Source organism: Drosophila yakuba, chromosome 2R (assembly GCF_016746365.2).
Source record: "Drosophila yakuba strain Tai18E2 chromosome 2R, Prin_Dyak_Tai18E2_2.1, whole genome shotgun sequence".
NCBI lineage: Eukaryota > Metazoa > Arthropoda > Insecta > Diptera > Drosophilidae > Drosophila > Drosophila yakuba.
Window position 1 is genome coordinate 3,661,681 of NC_052528.2, and position 16,605 is coordinate 3,678,285.

Genomic DNA, 16,605 nt, shown 5'->3' on the forward strand with positions numbered 1-16,605 from the left:
TAAAGTTGTGTCACCCTGGTAAGGGGTTTTTTTTAATGCTGTTATGCTTTATATATTTACAGTACTGCAGTTTGATCCGTTGGGACCTCCCGCAGAACGTCCCAAAACTGGCCGATCACTGGAATGCAGAGACGATGTAGATAACGACGCGGAAATAAATGCCGAAAGCTTATTGCCTCTTTAAACAGACTTTTATAACTCTAGACAACTGTGCAATTGCTGTTTTTTTCTTAGCATTACTTGGGAAAATACTACACGACATACTAAGGTGAATTATTATTCCAATTGGAATATAAGTTAATCGTTTTAATTTTGGATAATTCGATTTTAGGCTTAACGTTGTCTGTAAACTGATAAAAAAAAAAATATATGAAAAAATACGAATAGTGCAATTAAAGCACTATTTATGGCGATTTGATCAGCCGACTTTAGCTTTGCTTCTTTTAAAGTGAAATTGAAATCTAAAACGGATTATCTCTTCTTATCTGGAACAGCACAAGAAGTAACCAATTTAAATAACTTAAATTATCATTTAAAATTAAATATTAAAATCGATTTAAAGAAATTTCCCATTACCTCTTTCCCTTAAAGTTGAGTTCGGTATTAAATATTATTTATTACAGTTTCAAGGCCAGTAATGCACACATTTATATGCCCCAATAATAATGGTTAAAAATATAACATTTTTTGAATTGAATATATACTTGTTGGTATCGCGTACAGGCTTTTACCTTATTTATAGCAGTGTCCTCGCTCGAATCACCTTTTTGTGGTTAACGCGGTAGGTATATTAAGGATATTGATTTATTGAATAAAATGTTTAAATAAAACACAAATATGAGCATACAAGAACCAATATCGGACACTTACACAGACAAAGAAAAAAAAAGATTTTAAAGAAATCATTTTATTACTCTTAACCCAATTGCACTTGATAATGTTCCTCATTTTTTAAAAAAAATTTAAATCAAGCCACTTTTACTTCTACTAATCAATGCTTTCAATTACTAAAATCAATCTTAAATTTCTCTCTAATGATTTGTTTTCCATACTGCTTTAATTCCCAACCCGCACAAATAAGATGATGTTCTTCTCTTAAAAGCTCATGTAACCGCGGGACGTGGAACGACGCCTAGCACACAGATAAGATATTAATACGACCAAAATTAGTGCCGCTAAAGCAATCCCAACAGCAATGGGTACCACATCCGACGTTTCCGAGCTGTCGCAATCGTGGGCAACTGAGAAACCAGTGCCGTTGGCCATCCGGAAAGCCTCCACCTGGACGTGACTGACGCTGATCCAGCCAATCAACTGCTTAGCATCGAGTGTCTCAGTCATATTCATCTTCTGAACGCGAGTGCAGTGGTAGGACATCTTTTCTGGTGTCTTAAACTCTCCGTCGCTTTTATGAATAAGCTGAACGGTTTGATTTTCTGGAATTTGGAGATTATTGGATAGGCCTCAACGACAAGTCAACGATTTTTTTTATATTTTCTTACCCATTGCATCGGGAAAGTCCTCGGACAGCAAAGTCAGATGAATTTGTATAGAAGAAAGCACAGTGGTGTCATTACTTTTATCAAAATACATTAGTATGGATTGCTTTGAAGTTTCGGGTCCCCAAATTAGATGAATAAACTGAGTTGTCTGGCTTTTACATTCTGAATCTTCAACAGATGCGTTGTTGGGGATATTGTATAAACCGTTGGTAAAGTTTCCCCCTGAAAAAATAAAAACGTCGTTAGTCAATTATTTTTACACAAAGTTGCATGATTTGTTCTTTGTTTTTATAAACCTTGTAGGAATAATTGTTCTTTACAGTAATACAACAAATGTATAACAGTACACGAAAGTACGATGATAGATACACGGACTATTTAGACCTTGGCAAGAAAAAATTATATAATTCAAAAAAATTAAAACTTTTTTCAAAACGTGTTGGCGTGGCGGTTTTTGGGGTTGTCTCTAGAATCAGCACGCTTATGCACTCCAGCTCTAATAATTCTAGCGATACAGACCTTCATATAGACGGAAAGACGGGCAAGGCTAGATCGACTCGGCTAATTATCGTGATGAAGAATACATATATTTTACAGGGTCAAAGACGCCTTCTTCTACCTGTTTTCAATAAATCAAAAGTTCCCTTTTACTCGACGAGAAACTGCTTTAATTATATATTTAAGGATTTTCGGATTGATTTTCTGCAGCTATATGATAGTCTTGAGATATTTATAAATATCAATTTGAAATTTAAAACACATAAACACAAAGAAAAAAGTATGCTTCCATTAGATATAAGAATTATTACATTTAATACTTTTTAAAAACCGCAAGATAAGGGTTAAGCAGCTATACAGCTGCGAAAAAAATAGCAGCAATTGCCCAGTAAAACTTTGAATAAGTCTCCTACCTACAATTTAGGGCTTAAAAGGAGCTGAAATACCTTTTTAGAAAGGTTAAACAATTCACTCTTTAGGAAATAAAAAATAACTATAATTGTTTTATTCATTCTTATCTTAAATGAGGATCTTTGTTAAAAACGACAAAATCAGGCGAAAAATAAAATAGCAGCACTTCATGAAAAATGCTTAAATTTTCAATTTTAAGTAAAAAATGCACTAATAACAAATGTTTGCGTGCTAAAACTACACCAATCCCACTAATTTAATATTTGGTTGGGTATCCCTTATTACCATTAACAGGATCGCAACGTTTTGGCATGGAATCAACCAGGTCCTGGCACCGTTTTAAGGATATTTTGCTCCAGGACTCCTTAATTATACCCAAAGTTATTCTTTGTTAGTTGGCTTAAAAGCTACAACTGCTTTTCTCATATCTGACCAAGAATTTATGATGGGATTACGGCCTGGTGTCTGCGCAGGCCAATCCAAAACAGGAACAGATTTATTTTGGAACGAATCCTTGGCTTTCCTGCTGGTGTACTTGAGGTCATAGTCTTGTTAATAGTATTCGGAAAAGGGTAGCATTATCATCACCAAAATATCCACAAACACATGTTGATCCATTATGGTTTTTATCCATGGTATATTATGGTATTGCATAGTACGAGAAACAAGCCCATACCATTATACAGGATTCTTCGTGGTTAATTGCTTCTACTGTGTCGTTTGGCTTATATTCGGTGTTCCTAGGGCGCCTTACATTCGATCGAGATCCATTGCCACCAAAAAAAACCACCTTGCTCTCATCTGTCCACAAAAAGTTCGTCCATTTTTCGCATGGCCAGTTTAAATGTTCCTTAACGAACTTAATGCGCTTGTGTCTCCCATTTAAAAAAAGGACTTTCCTTGGACTACAGCCTTATAAACCATGTTCCCTTAGATATGTGTGAACTGTTTGCACTGTTGCGGATATGTTGAGATCCTTTTTCAGTTCGGTAGGAGCTTTATATGGATCCTTCTTGCTCTCGGTCAATAGCCTTTTGATAAGATGCCCAATGATTGTTTTCTTCCACGTTATTCAGGATTGTTGTAGGTAATTGCATTTCCTATCATTTTGTTTTAGCATTGAAGGATTAGACCAATATTTCTGTGTGATTTTCCTTCAGAAATTTGTTTTTTGACCATGTCACGTTTATCTGAAGTGCAATGTTCTCCTTGTCCAATTTTAATAATTTTTTTGAGGTATGTTTAAAAAATAATGTTGGAAATAGTAATACAAATGTCAAGTTTTATAACCATGTGCTTTTCACCAAAACAAACCGCCGACAAGTATTAAATATTTGAAAAAATCGATAGTGCTGCTATTTTTGTTTTCGCCTCATTTTAGTCCTTGCTGCCCAAAAAAAATTATAAAAAGTAAAGGTATGGACAATTCAAATTTTTTTTTTCATTTTTTGATGGGAAAAATATCTAGCATTTTGCGAAAAATCTGTATTTCGTACCTTCGGTACCGCAACCTTAATTTATTTCATCGAGAATAAAATACGTAGTGGTGCTGCTATTATTTTTTTCGCAACTGTATGTACATAGCTCAGTTTTATATTGCCTTTGAACCCATTTCGTTATAAACATATTATTTGTCGTTAGAAAGGCATTAATTTTTTTTTTTTTTGACTTTATAGTTTTCTTTGCCTTATTAAAACATATCAACAATTCTTTTTAAATTCGATACTATTAAGCCCTTTGAAATTTCTCTTCAGATTTTCCAACTCTTGATATACAACACGTAATTAGTTAATTTTATTAAGTCATATTCATACACTGACGAGCAAAACTGTAACACGAGTTGTATATTCTAACTTCAACGTTCAGTATCTTCTCTCCTATTTTATGTACGATAATAATCTTAGTCTTGTTTTGTTGCTACTATATTTGACTATCGCTTGTGAAAATATGAAGCGATTTGATAATCTGGAATAAATATGCCGAAGCAAAATGTAAAAGAAGTCAAATGTTACAGTTTTGCACTGGGGTGATATATTAAACGAAAATTTTTTTTAAAATTATTTTAATAATGAGTCCACAGCCCTTTTGATTTTTTTAGCTCCGTTATGCGATTTGGCATACTTTGGGTATACCGTAGCACCATTTCAGGAGGAATAGCGTACCAGACGTCCTTTGTTCTTTCCCACAGCTCCATCATTCCACTTGGAGGGGCTGCATATTTTGCCAGTTGGGATTTTACATGGCTCCACAAATTTTCGATTGGATTCATATCCGGAGATTGCGGTGGCCACTTCAGAGACTGAAGATTTTGCTTTTCCATCCAATTTTTCACTAAATTCGAAGTGTGTTTGGGATCATTATCTTGCTGAAATATGCATTTTTTAGCAGCAATACCCATATTTTGACTCACTTCTGGAAGATTTTGTTGCAAAATGTTTAAGTACTGTTCCTTCCGCATTATACCTTCAATTAACACCAAGGGACCAACTCCGCTTTTGTGTATACAGCCCCAAACCATTATGGATCCGCCACCGTGCTTCACGGTTTGCTTCACGTTACTTGGTGACTGGACTGTGGGATCTCTAGTCCAATACCAAGAGCGTCCATCTGACTCGAAACGATTAATTTTGGTTTCATCTGAAAAACCTGAAAAACCAAATTTCGAGTCAGATGGACGCTCTTGGTATTGGACTAGAGATCCCACAGTCCAGTCACCAAGTAACGTGAAGCAAACCGTGAAGCACGGTGGCGGATCCATAATGGTTTGGGGCTGTATACACAAAAGCGGAGTTGGTCCCTTGGTGTTAATTGAAGGTATAATGCGGAAGGAACAGTACTTAAACATTTTGCAACAAAATCTTCCAGAAGTGAGTCAAAATATGGGTATTGCTGCTAAAAAATGCATATTTCAGCAAGATAATGATCCCAAACACACTTCGAATTTAGTGAAAAATTGGATGGAAAAGCAAAATCTTCAGTCTCTGAAGTGGCCACCGCAATCTCCGGATATGAATCCAATCGAAAATTTGTGGAGCCATGTAAAATCCCAACTGGCAAAATATGCAGCCCCTCCAAGTGGAATGATGGAGCTGTGGGAAAGAACAAAGGACGTCTGGTACGCTATTCCTCCTGAAATGGTGCTACGGTATACCCAAAGTATGCCAAATCGCATAACGGAGCTAAAAAAATCAAAAGGGCTGTGGACTCATTATTAAAATAATTTTAAAAAAAATTTTCGTTTAATATATCACCCCAGTGCAAAACTGTAACATTTGACTTCTTTTACATTTTGCTTCGGCATATTTATTCCAGATTATCAAATCGCTTCATATTTTTACAAGCGATAGTCAAATATAGTAGCAACAAAACAAGACTAAGATTATTATCGTACATAAAATAGGAGAGAAGATACTGAACGTTGAAGTTAGAATATACAACTCGTGTTACAGTTTTGCTCGTCAGTGTATATATATATATATACAGGGGTGGTCAAAAGTGGCACCTATGTGTATTTATATTTATATATCTGAACATAATATTAAGGTAAACTTAAACAAGTGGGGAATACAAAATTTATCGAAAAACTTCTGAAATTAAACACTTCTGAACGCGTTTATCGATTTCCTCAACTATTGGATATTATTAGACTCATTTCTAAATATATCCGCGGTGCCATATTTGGGTGGTGTTTGGGCATTAAAGTGGGCTCGGCAAAAAGTTTTTTGGCACATTTTTAGAAATTTAAAATATATATAAAAAATGAAATTTTTTACATTTTTCACAATTTGCTTATAGGCGTAATAAAAGTGTTTTTAAAAGTCGATTGAAATTTAGAAGACTAATAAAATAAATGAAAAAATATATAAAAACAACAAACAAATTGTTGGCGTGGCTGTTTTTGTCGGATTGTGGGCGTTAGAGTGTGCGTGGCAAAATTCCGAAAACGCTTCCTTCTACCTGTTACATACTTTTCAACGAATCTAGTATTCCCTTTTAATCAACGAGTAATAGGTATAACAATACATATTTATAAAAGAAATAATAAAAAAAAACAATCTGTTAAATTGCTTAATTGGTATAGTTTGAAGCACAACGTGTGTGCATTAGTACCTAGAATCGTTGTCCCCTCTTATTAAAAAAGGGGTATAATAGGTTCATTGAAAAATATGTAACAGGCCGAAGGAAGCGTTTTCATATATATTCTTGATCAGGATCAATATCAGAGTCAAACTGGATCATGACAAATACGGGCCACAATTGTCTAAGATTGCCGAACACGATAGCCGAATACAAATAGAGTTTCAACATTAGAAAAAATTTGCTTTGAACCAGAGTCCAAATGGAAAAACATTGTTGCACCGGCTATAGAAATTTCGTCTATTATAAGAATATTAAGATCAATAAATCTTGAACGACAAACCAGAGCTTAAACTTCTAAACCTGATTTTCAGGGAGAAATAACATGTAATTAAGAGAGGATCCTCAGATTCCGTATGCAGATTAGCTCCTTGGAGAGCACAGTAAAATTTTAACAGAAGTTGGTTCGCATCCTACTCTACCATTATATCCTGAAACAAAGTTGATACGAACTCATAAAAGGTTCGGCTTGTCCTTGCAATATGCAAGACATGTGTAAGGAGAGTTTTGTGCTTTAAATTTAAAGATGTAAACGAATTTGCTAAGTTTAAAGAGGATATAAGTGGCGCTAGGTTTATTACCTGGATATTGCTATCCGGATCAACATCTAACACATTGTTGTGTAAGTTTAAACCATTAATTTAAAACAAATTTCGGGAATTGCTAATGCCTAAACTCCTCATTAAGTTTAATTTCCTCTTCTGAATTCACTTTTATCTGCCTCCATGGCCCTTCTTAGCGCGTCTTATAAACTCGAACTCTCCACAAACAACCCAATACGGCCACGTCCACACTTTTGAAATTGTTTTTTAATTATAGAATAGTTTATTATTCAGTATATATTAAGTATAATCAGGAACACGATTCTAAAGACAGAGCCGCAAGTTTCTTTCCAAATGATGCGAAGAACATCAACCACACAAAACCGTCATTTTTGGAAAATGTGTTGAAATATTTTCATTTTTTTATGAGTTTTGTAAATTTTTATTGATTTGCCAAAAACGTTTTGCCGCGCCGACAAACGTCCCAAAATTTTCACGTCCACACTTCTAAATAAAGGTTTTAATTTTTTCGTTTAATTATTTGCCTTGTCTATTTCTATCGGTGTCAAAAAAATGTTGAAATTTCTCGATCGCATTTCCACTAACTGAGTAAAGGGTATCTGTAAGTCGAAGAGAAAACTCGACTCTTGTATATATAAATTTTAGAGTAAAAGGGTATACTATTTTCGTTGAAAAGTATGTAACGGGCAGAAGGAAGCTCTTCCACAACCTTAGTTGCGGGTATCTGACAGACGGGCAACTTGACTTTAGCGCTCTCTCTTGTTTAACTTTTACTTGTATACTTATAGCCTTTTAGTTTTTCCGTTATTTTGATTGATGTATTGCGTTATGAATGGACCTATTTCTTTTTTTACATAGTAGTCGTCTTCGCAAATTCTCCTGGTGCTCTTCGTCCACAGTGATGTATACTTAGAGTGTCGGAATCGCTTCTAATTACGAAAAATATCTTCATTTGAACCATTTATGTATATCTCACCTTAAAGACAGAGATTTTCAAGCGAAATTCAAATACTTGCCTTATCGATATTAATATGTTCATAAAGAATTATTAAACTATGTGTCAAAATCACCTTTAAGACCAGTCTTTATAAAAAGCTAATATTGCCCATACTTCGACATTGACGTAATTCGATCGAAAGCAAAACAGAGTCATTTCCTTACCCTTAGCTTCATAGGTAAAATTAAGTTGTGCAGCCATTTGAAGCATAATACAAGAGGTATTCCAAGTTCCCACGGATGGTTGCGGATATGGTTGCGGGGAAATTGTCGTGCTTATCACTGGTGTGGTGGTAGTTGGTGATTCAGTTGAAGTTGTCTTGGTTGTCGGTGGAGTTATTGAAGAAGTTGATCTGGTTATGATTGGTTTCCCAGTAGTCGAAGACGTTGGGGTAGTTAAGGAGCTGCTGGTAAATAAATTTGCTTGTTCCAGAGACGCATCACTACCGACATTCGGCAAGCTAATAAACTTTTGAGAAAACACTAAAAGAATTGTTAAAAATATATAACTTTTGCTTTATTAAATCGGTATTTTCTTAACATATGCGTTAAAGAATTTATTTAGAATTTATTTTCATATTGTTGTGATCTCAACATGCATATGGTTGGCTTTGATTGTATTTCCTTTGTTCCCTTATCATAAAACTCCACCCTTTTTTTATTTATATGAGGAAAATTATATGTTAAATAAAGCGAAATACAAAACTATGAGGTTTGCCCACTTATTTCTTTATAAACTCACCCCATTATGCTAGCAAAAGTTTCCAGTGTACAAATCAACACAGCTACTAAAGCTAGAAAAAGTTCTCAAGTTGAGAGGCTTAAAAAAATTATAATTTATAGGGTGTAGAACTTAAGCATTGAGTAGCTACATAATTCAGATTTGGTAATATTACCTAATATACAATATTTTTATAATTTAATAAATTAGACCTAACATTTAAAAAACTATAAAGGTAGCACACAACTATCACGGCCCAAATGAAGTAAAATGCTTTAATATTTTCTGGTTTTATCATTTGTCTTGCCATATCTAGACAAAACCTTTTGGCCACGTCAGATCTAATACACACTATTAATAAAATGTTTTAATTTCTTTATTTATTAAGTCTGCCCACTCCAACTCCCAGCCATCATTATTTTTTGTTCGCTTATCTCCATCTTCCTCGCTCTCCCACTAGCTGAGTAACGGTTATCTGATAGTCAGGGACCCGAATATTGCGTTCTCTTTTTAATAATTATATTATCACAATAAACATTGAACTTTTAAACAACGAATTAAGAAAATAAGTAAAAATAACTTAAGATCGAGTTAAACAGAATATGGCTTCATAACAGGGCGGATGACTTTATCTACATACATACATACATAGCTGTGAACTGCCACAACAGATAAAGCGAAAGTAAAATAGGAAGGTGTCCGGGGGTTTCAACGTAAGGGACACCAGTCAGATTCTGCAATCCGTTTACAATGCTTAATCCCCTTACACGCCCAAAACTCTTAATTCAACGTTCTTCTTAAAAGCTTTTACAATGTATTCCACAGAAAACACACTTACTAATCCAGATAGTTACGTGAACGCGACCGGGAAAATGAGTGACGTGCAAATAAACGACATATATAAATAAATTGCGATGAATAAGCACATTGAACAAAGGCATCCAGTGCGACGCAGTTCTTTGCTGCTAACAAAAAAAAACGGTTTACGTAGCTTTTCATATGCTTACTCACCTGCATTGCTTAGCAATAATAATATTATTAGTAACGCCGAGCAGGTCAACAATTTGTTGGTGAACATTTTGATTGGCAATCTGACTAAAGGCGTGATTGAGTTTTCCTATTTGTTAATGTACAACTCTGACAGATATGTTTTTGTCTCGTCCGAGTGAGTTTTTATTTTCACCATCCTTACCAGTAGTGTGACCGAATTGCTCTAAAGAAGCCCTTGTGCCTTTATAATAGTCTATATCCACTACAGCAAGTTTCTTATCGATAGATATAAAACCTCAATAATAATGATTTACCAAAATATATATACTATACTCCCATAATAGAATGAAAACAATACCATTTCTTATTTAACATTTTTGTTCATGTTATAGTTTTATCACAGATTAATGCAGTAAAAGTATTACTTTTATAAATTAAAATCAATATTTTGAGTTCCAAATTAAATGACTGCAGGAAACGCGCATACAATATACAATATAAAATATCGTATTTTCTATACTTAAATACAACTATTATAACTATATACATGTGCATATACTGTATTCAAAAATGTCGAATATTGTAATATTATTAACAAAACATTAAGGTAATAAAAAACGAACAAAATAAAAGCACATAGGAAAAACTCTGATGATAGAACATAGTTGCGATTTAGTTTTTTTTTATTGAGATCTACTTAATATTTAGAATATCGTCAACCATCGAATATAGCCTATATGTATGCAACTATCATTACTATAAGCAGCTGACGTCGGCGCACTTTTCAAAATAACTTTAAACTTTATAGGCATTTGACAAACAAAATGTTGCCGTCGGCAGCAACATTTTACGATTTCGTAAGGGGTCGATAAGTACGTCACATTAATATTCTTTTGTATTTCTTAATTAAATAAAGCAGTAACTACATAAGTTACTTTATATGCGCTATAAAGCAATTCTGCTTGCCAAAGCTTGCATCCACTATTCTGACGCATCTGACGCTGCCGTCGGCAGCAACATTTTACGATTTCGTAAGGGGTCGATAAGTACGTCGCCGAAAGCTATCGCGATGGTTGCCATACTGTTGGTGAAACGAAACAGGCAGATAACAATACTTATAAAATATAAAAGAATTCATTAATTAATTCTTTGTAAAGAATGCTGTTTAATTTAATTACTTAAATGGTCAAAGTGCATTAAAAAAGTAATTGCGAACATCGGAATTAAAACTGTGTAAAAGGTGGCAGGTCTAGATTTTCCCAAGCCCTCCAATTTCTGCCTTTTCTGGGCTTTCTATAAAAGGAATTATTCACGTTGTTTGATTTTGTCAAATAAAATAAAACAGGCGTTTGAGCAGCAAGAAGCGACGAGAAAAGAAACATTCCGATAGCAAAACGATAGCAAAAATTTTGGGAAAACCAGAGCACCTAAAAACGAAATCGAACGATTTGGCCCAAATCGAAATCGAAAAAAACTTACGATTACCGGTGCATGCCTGATTGTTCATTTTTAATACCTAGTTCTACGCCATTCCAAATTCATGCTAAGTACGCAGTTTGTCTAACTATGTGCGTCAAACTAGAGTTGATGAGTTAGCGGCGATGGCGGAATGGTGGAATTTGGAACCTTGGGACGATTTTTATTTATTTTTTATTTTATTTTTTATTTATAACTTTTTTTTATTATGTAGAGGTGAATTCCAAAAAACAAAAATGCAAAAATGTTAAGAAATGAAAAATTTATCCTTTTATGTTTATAGGACTTAAGAAAGTATATAAAATATATTGAAATATCGGATCACCACTCTATAAGGAATATTTCCACTCGCAGAGCGTGTTCCATAATGCAGGCTACACCACCTAAAAAGACATTTCTTTAATCACTTTTCAGGAAAAATTTATAAAAAAAACAAGAGAGAACGCAATAGTCGAGTTCCCCCACTATATGATACCCGTTACTCAGCTAGTGAAAGGGAGAAGGAGAGTCTTAAACACAGTTTTTGGCGGTTTGTAGGCGTTATAGTGGGCGTGGCAGAACGTTTTTTGGCAAATCGATAGAAATTTACAAGACCAATATAAAAATGAAAAAATATCAAAACATTTTTCAAAATTGTGGGCGTGGCAGCTTTCGGCGGTTTGTGGGCGTTAGATTGGGCATGGTAAAAAGTTTTTTGGCAAATCGATAGAAAATTACAAGACTAAAACAAAAATGAAAAAATTTCAAAACATTTTTCAAAAGTGTGGGCGTGGCAGTTTTGGGCGGTTTGTGGGCGTTAGAGTGGGCGTGGCAAAAAGTTTTTTTGTAAATAGATAGAAAATTACAAGACTAATACAAAAATGAAAAAATTTCAAAACATTTTTCAAAAGTGTGGGCGTGGCAGTTTTGGGCGGTTTGTGGGCGTTAGAGTGGGCGTGGCAACATGAATCGACAAACTTGCGCTGCTTCTATGTCCCTGGAGTTTTTATGTTTAATCTCAACTTTCTAGCTTTTGTAGTTCCTGAGATCTCGACGTTCATACGGACGGACAGACGGACATGGCCAGATCGACTCGGCTATTGATCCTGATCAAGAATATATTTACTTTATATGGTCGGAAACGCTTCCTTCTGCCTGTTACATACTTTTCAACGAATCTAGTATACCCTTTTACTCTACGAGTAACGAGTATAATTACCCAATTTTTTGGGATAATGGCATAATAGTCGGTCCAGCTTCATAGCTGGTTCATACCAGCCCATACATCTATGAGCCCTTGAATTACATTTTATGTGAGAAGTTTAAAAATGCCGCCTTCTCTAGTACAAGTCTCGCAGCGTAGTCTTAAAAGTTTCCTTATTTTATTAATTATTTATGCAAAAAGTTTAATTACAATTTGATCTACAGTATCTACGGTATCTCAAAAGTTATGTAATTTTATTCATTATTTATGAAAATTTTTTCATTACAATTTGATTCACAGCTTTTGAGGAGATTTCATATTTCTATTACGACACGTAGCGCAGACATTTTCCATTTTTAAAATACCATTATATGGATATTTCGATAAGACTGCGAAATGCAAAAGTTTTTGCCAAAAGGGGCTACCCATACAATTCGCGGTTTTTTACCAACAAAAAATTTACGAAATTGTCGCGACAAATTTCCATAATTTCAGACACATTTCAACCACATTTCTGTGGGCGATCAGCAAAATGGCCCCAAGAAGCGCACCGGGACTGCGCTGACAGGAGGCCGATCCATGAGCCGGAGGGTCTGGCGGATGGGCTTGATCAACGAGGGGTCCACGCCGACCAGCCACAAAGGGGGGAGGCCTCACCAGCGAAAACGCCGGACGCCGCAAACGCTTACTGTTTAGAATATAAATAATAAAAACAAAAAATAATATATGGTTTATGTTCTTTGAAATAAAGAAAAAAGAGTTTTAAGCCTTCAGACTTTTCCGCACCACCATTGAGGTAGAGTGATTGGCGCGCTTTTTTTACGTGGTGTCCCCCAGGAGGCCACGAGTCCACGAGCTCATAAAGTTTTTTCAAGTCCTCTAATGCGGATGAGCAAGTAGTGGAAGCAAGTAACAACGGAAGCGTGTCTTAAGTATATCAAAGGCAACAAAGTTAAAGGTGGAAAATTACCAAATTCAGATTCACAACAAAGTCATACTACGCACAACATTTTCATTGTAATATACTATTATGATGCGTCAGAATAGTGGATGCAAGCTTTGGCAAGCAGAATTGCTTTACAGCGCATATAAAGTAACTTATGTAGTTACTGCTTTATTTAATTAAGAAATACAAAAGAATATTAATTTAATGGCGTAAGCTTGTTGCGCGGCGAAGCTGAAGTCGAGAGCGGCCAGTTTGACGATATCAGAAGATATCGTTCTCCAGGAAAGGTCTTGGTGTTAGTACTTGTTTACGCCGTATTGCCAGACTGGGCCTTAGTCTGGGCACCACATCTACTCCCCCTCCAGTGACTACGCCAGGTGGTGAAGGTAAAGGTATAAATTCTGGAGCTGCAGGTGCAGCGAGGAGCAGGTCGGGCTGCCCTAATATGTTGACGTAGTTGCTCGGTGATCCTTGCTAAAGGCAGTTAGAGTGTGCGACTCAACAAATTCGTTGGGGATACGAACAGTGGTGCCAAAAAGCATTTCGACTAGCGATGACTGAAGGTCCGCCTTAAACGCCGAGCGCAGTCCCAACATAACTGTAGGCAGGAAATCCGGCTATGCTATGTGAGACTTACACAACAGGGCGGCCTTGAGGGTCCGGTGGCATCTCTCCACGATGCCGTTTGACTGAGGGTGATATGCGGTTGTACGTATCCTTTCGGCTCCAATTAGTTTAGCCAGCTCAACAAACAGTGAGGATTTGAATTGAGTTCCCTGGTCCGTTGTTATAGTGAGTGGGCAGCCAAACATGCAGATCTGCTGTGTATACAGAGCTGTCGCGACAGTCTTCGCGGTGATGTTGGATAGCGGAATAGCTGCAGGCCATCTGCTGAAGCGGTCGATGATGGTAAGATAGTAGCGATCAATCAGATCGACGTGAATGTGCTCGAAACGATTGTCAGGAACATCGATCTTCTCCATCGGGACCAGAGGGTGAGATCACGGTTAATTTCTGGCCAGACAAACCGCTGCTTAAGTAACTTTGCAGTTTTACGGCCGCTGGGATGCGTCCGTGAGTAGTTGAGTAGTTGAAACTCCGTACAAATGCGGATGGTGATCGCATGAGGAGAGCCTGCCGTTGGCAGCTACACAACACGTCAACGCGTAGTAACGGCAGTGCGAAGCCTGCAGAAAGAGAGTTTGGAGACTCTGAGTGAATAGAGTTTGGAGACTCGAACGAAGTCAGCAGAGGAGCTACAGCCGTGGTAGTCATAAGGAGCAAGATCGCTACGTCAAGACCTTCGCGACGAGAAAAGTCTCCGAATTGAGACGCAGGTAGCTGGGGTCCAGCGCCACCAGTCCGAACCAGACGTGGGGTTGACGTGTTGCTGTTCCACAGACGTTTGCCTTGGGGATTACAGCCGTTAGCTGCCGTGAGTCTGCGTAAGACAACAGTTCTAAGCCCAAGTGAGGAGCGCCCAACAACGAGGGTCCGCGCCACTCAGGACGACGAGAGCGGCGAGACAACGGAACGAGGCCGTTGGACAATTCATCCAGCACTTCGGCCGGATAGACCCAAGAACGAAAACTGCAAGTGTTATTACTGGTAACGGGGTGATCACGTTATTCTATAAATTTGGTGGGACGAACGCACAAAAATCTACTGAGCTAGCCGCAAGTATTCCGTAGCGAGCAGACCAAGCAAATCAGTTCGTTACATCTGGCGCCCAAATAACGTGACTATCCCGGCAGTAGACAAAAATAAAGCAGTATGGGTAGAAGTTGGATCTACCGTCTTAAAAAGGAAGACTTCGCATACGTCGCACAGAGGTTGCGCATATCACTGACCGGAATTACAGAGGACATGCGAAAGGCCCTAGCGGAGTACTACGCAGAGACGGGAAACGACCCAAAGTTCGCAGCAGTCTGGACAGAATTGGAGGCGGCATATCCAGACAGACCAGGTCCAAGCGACCAGGGCTCACCCCGAGGGTGAAGACCTCATTGCAAGTCTGAGCATGGAGGAGATGTAGTGGGAAGGTCAACGGAGAGAGACGAGCAGGGAAAGGAGGCCAAGTCCAAAAAAATCCAGGCCCAGCCAGCCGGACTACGCAAAAGTAGGAACACAAGTCAAAGAATGGTATTTTCGTTTTGACGGAGAAGAAAAACCCCTCGAATTCCTGGAGCAGGTGGAGTGCTCCGCAAATACGTACGGTTTGGACCTGAACATAGTCCCCCGAACCATGCCGGAATTAATTCAGGGAAAGGCTCTGAAGAGGTACATATCAAACAACAAACACTGGAGGACTTTGGCCGAGTTTATAGATTGTTTCCAAACGTATTTCCTGCCCAGGGGATACTTTACGAAGCTCGCGGACAAGACCCCTGGGGTATGGGAAAAAGGAAACGCTGGAGCTCATCAAGGATAACTGCGCAAGACCTCCGAATAGCGTTGAGATCCTACCACGTGGACGACCTAGAGGCACTCTGATCTCGGCAGATGAGTACGCGAAATTGCACAGGGAACGGGAAGCCTTTGCGGAAGAACATAAATTCAGCCACAACAAAGCCCCGGCCGCAGCACACGTCACGTATAGAAGGTGTGAGGACTCAGGAGAGCTAGGCAGTCCCAAGAACAGTGAGCGCAATATACCCCTGTTCAGTCTAGGCGTCAATACACAACCCTATGGAGGCCGCCAGTCACCACCAGTCACCAGAGACACACTGGAACGACTCTTGCGGGGAACTAGGGTCAGAACCCAACCCATGTTGCCAATCCGCAAGAAACTTGTCGCAGGTGCGGTGGACACGACCATTGGGAAAGAGGCTGCCGACAAAAGAGGCTGCTGTTCTGCTGGATGTGCGAAAAAATACGAATCCGAAGTACGGAATGTTGCCAGAAAGCGGGAAATGTGAAGCGATCCCAGCCGCAGAGAGGCGAGCCGGGGTCACAGGCTGCCGACTCTCCAAACTAACTGTCAAATTAATCGAAGAGGAGCAGAAGTTGTCCGCAGCGGTAACGATCGGTGGGGACACATACAAGGCCACGATCAACACCGGGGCAACAGCAAGCTTCATAAGCGAAGAGCTGGCGGACAACCTGGCTGCCTAAGGATACGACGACAGGTTAGAATGGTAGATGGAAGGTGCGAAATCAACGCAAAGCTCGAAGTAGGAGTG

General features: G+C 37.9%; 2 protein-coding genes and 1 long non-coding RNA gene across 14 annotated transcripts in view; 1 reads left to right on the forward strand and 2 right to left on the reverse strand.

Moving 5' to 3' along the window:
* LOC6529209 (intraflagellar transport protein 88 homolog) overlaps positions 1-842 on the forward strand; it is a 25,523-nt gene extending 24,681 nt beyond the window's left edge. For 8 of the 10 annotated variants that reach the window (XM_039373171.2, XM_039373169.2, XM_039373173.2 and 5 more), the window contains one exon: positions 63-842. In XM_039373171.2, the coding sequence (XP_039229105.1) occupies positions 63-184 (122 nt within the window). In that variant the 3' untranslated portion in view covers positions 185-842. The remainder of the gene's footprint in view (positions 1-62) is intronic. The other 2 variants (XR_005560783.2, XR_005560784.2) reach the window with 2 other exon arrangements.
* LOC6529210 (lysosome-associated membrane glycoprotein 1) lies at positions 597-10,020 on the reverse strand. 3 transcript variants are annotated; one of them, XM_002090181.4, is made up of 4 exons: positions 9,840-10,016; positions 8,273-8,590; positions 1,503-1,724; positions 597-1,436 (listed from the first exon to the last, which is right to left on the reverse strand). In XM_002090181.4, exons 1-4 carry the CDS (start codon positions 9,904-9,906, stop codon positions 1,096-1,098), a joined length of 948 nt encoding a protein of 315 aa, XP_002090217.1. In that variant the 5' UTR covers positions 9,907-10,016; the 3' UTR covers positions 597-1,095. The 3 variants fall into 3 exon arrangements, with proteins under 3 accessions (XP_002090217.1, XP_015052226.1, XP_039229112.1); XM_015196740.2 differs by lacking the exon at positions 9,840-10,016 and adding an exon at positions 9,667-9,784; XM_039373178.1 differs by lacking the exon at positions 8,273-8,590 and having other exon boundaries at positions 9,840-10,020.
* On the reverse strand, positions 7,351-8,266 carry LOC122319561. The gene is made up of 2 exons (XR_006245160.1): positions 8,182-8,266; positions 7,351-8,087 (listed from the first exon to the last, which is right to left on the reverse strand). It is a non-coding gene; the product is annotated as an uncharacterized LOC122319561 (long non-coding RNA).
* Positions 10,021-16,605: the final 6,585 nt, after the last annotated feature.

Bases quoted from the DNA above. Each gene is read 5' to 3' on its own strand.
- LOC6529210 (XM_015196740.2), bottom strand. From the start codon at position 9,769: ATGCCTTTGTTCAATGTGCTTATTCATCGCAATTTATTTATATATGTC. The intron at 1,725-8,272 runs GTAAGGAAATGA...TTATTTTTTCAG, and splicing joins TTTTACCTATGAAGCTAAGG to GGGGAAACTTTACCAACGGT. The intron at 1,437-1,502 runs GTAAGAAAATAT...TCCAAATTCCAG, and splicing joins GGACTTTCCCGATGCAATGG to AAAATCAAACCGTTCAGCTT.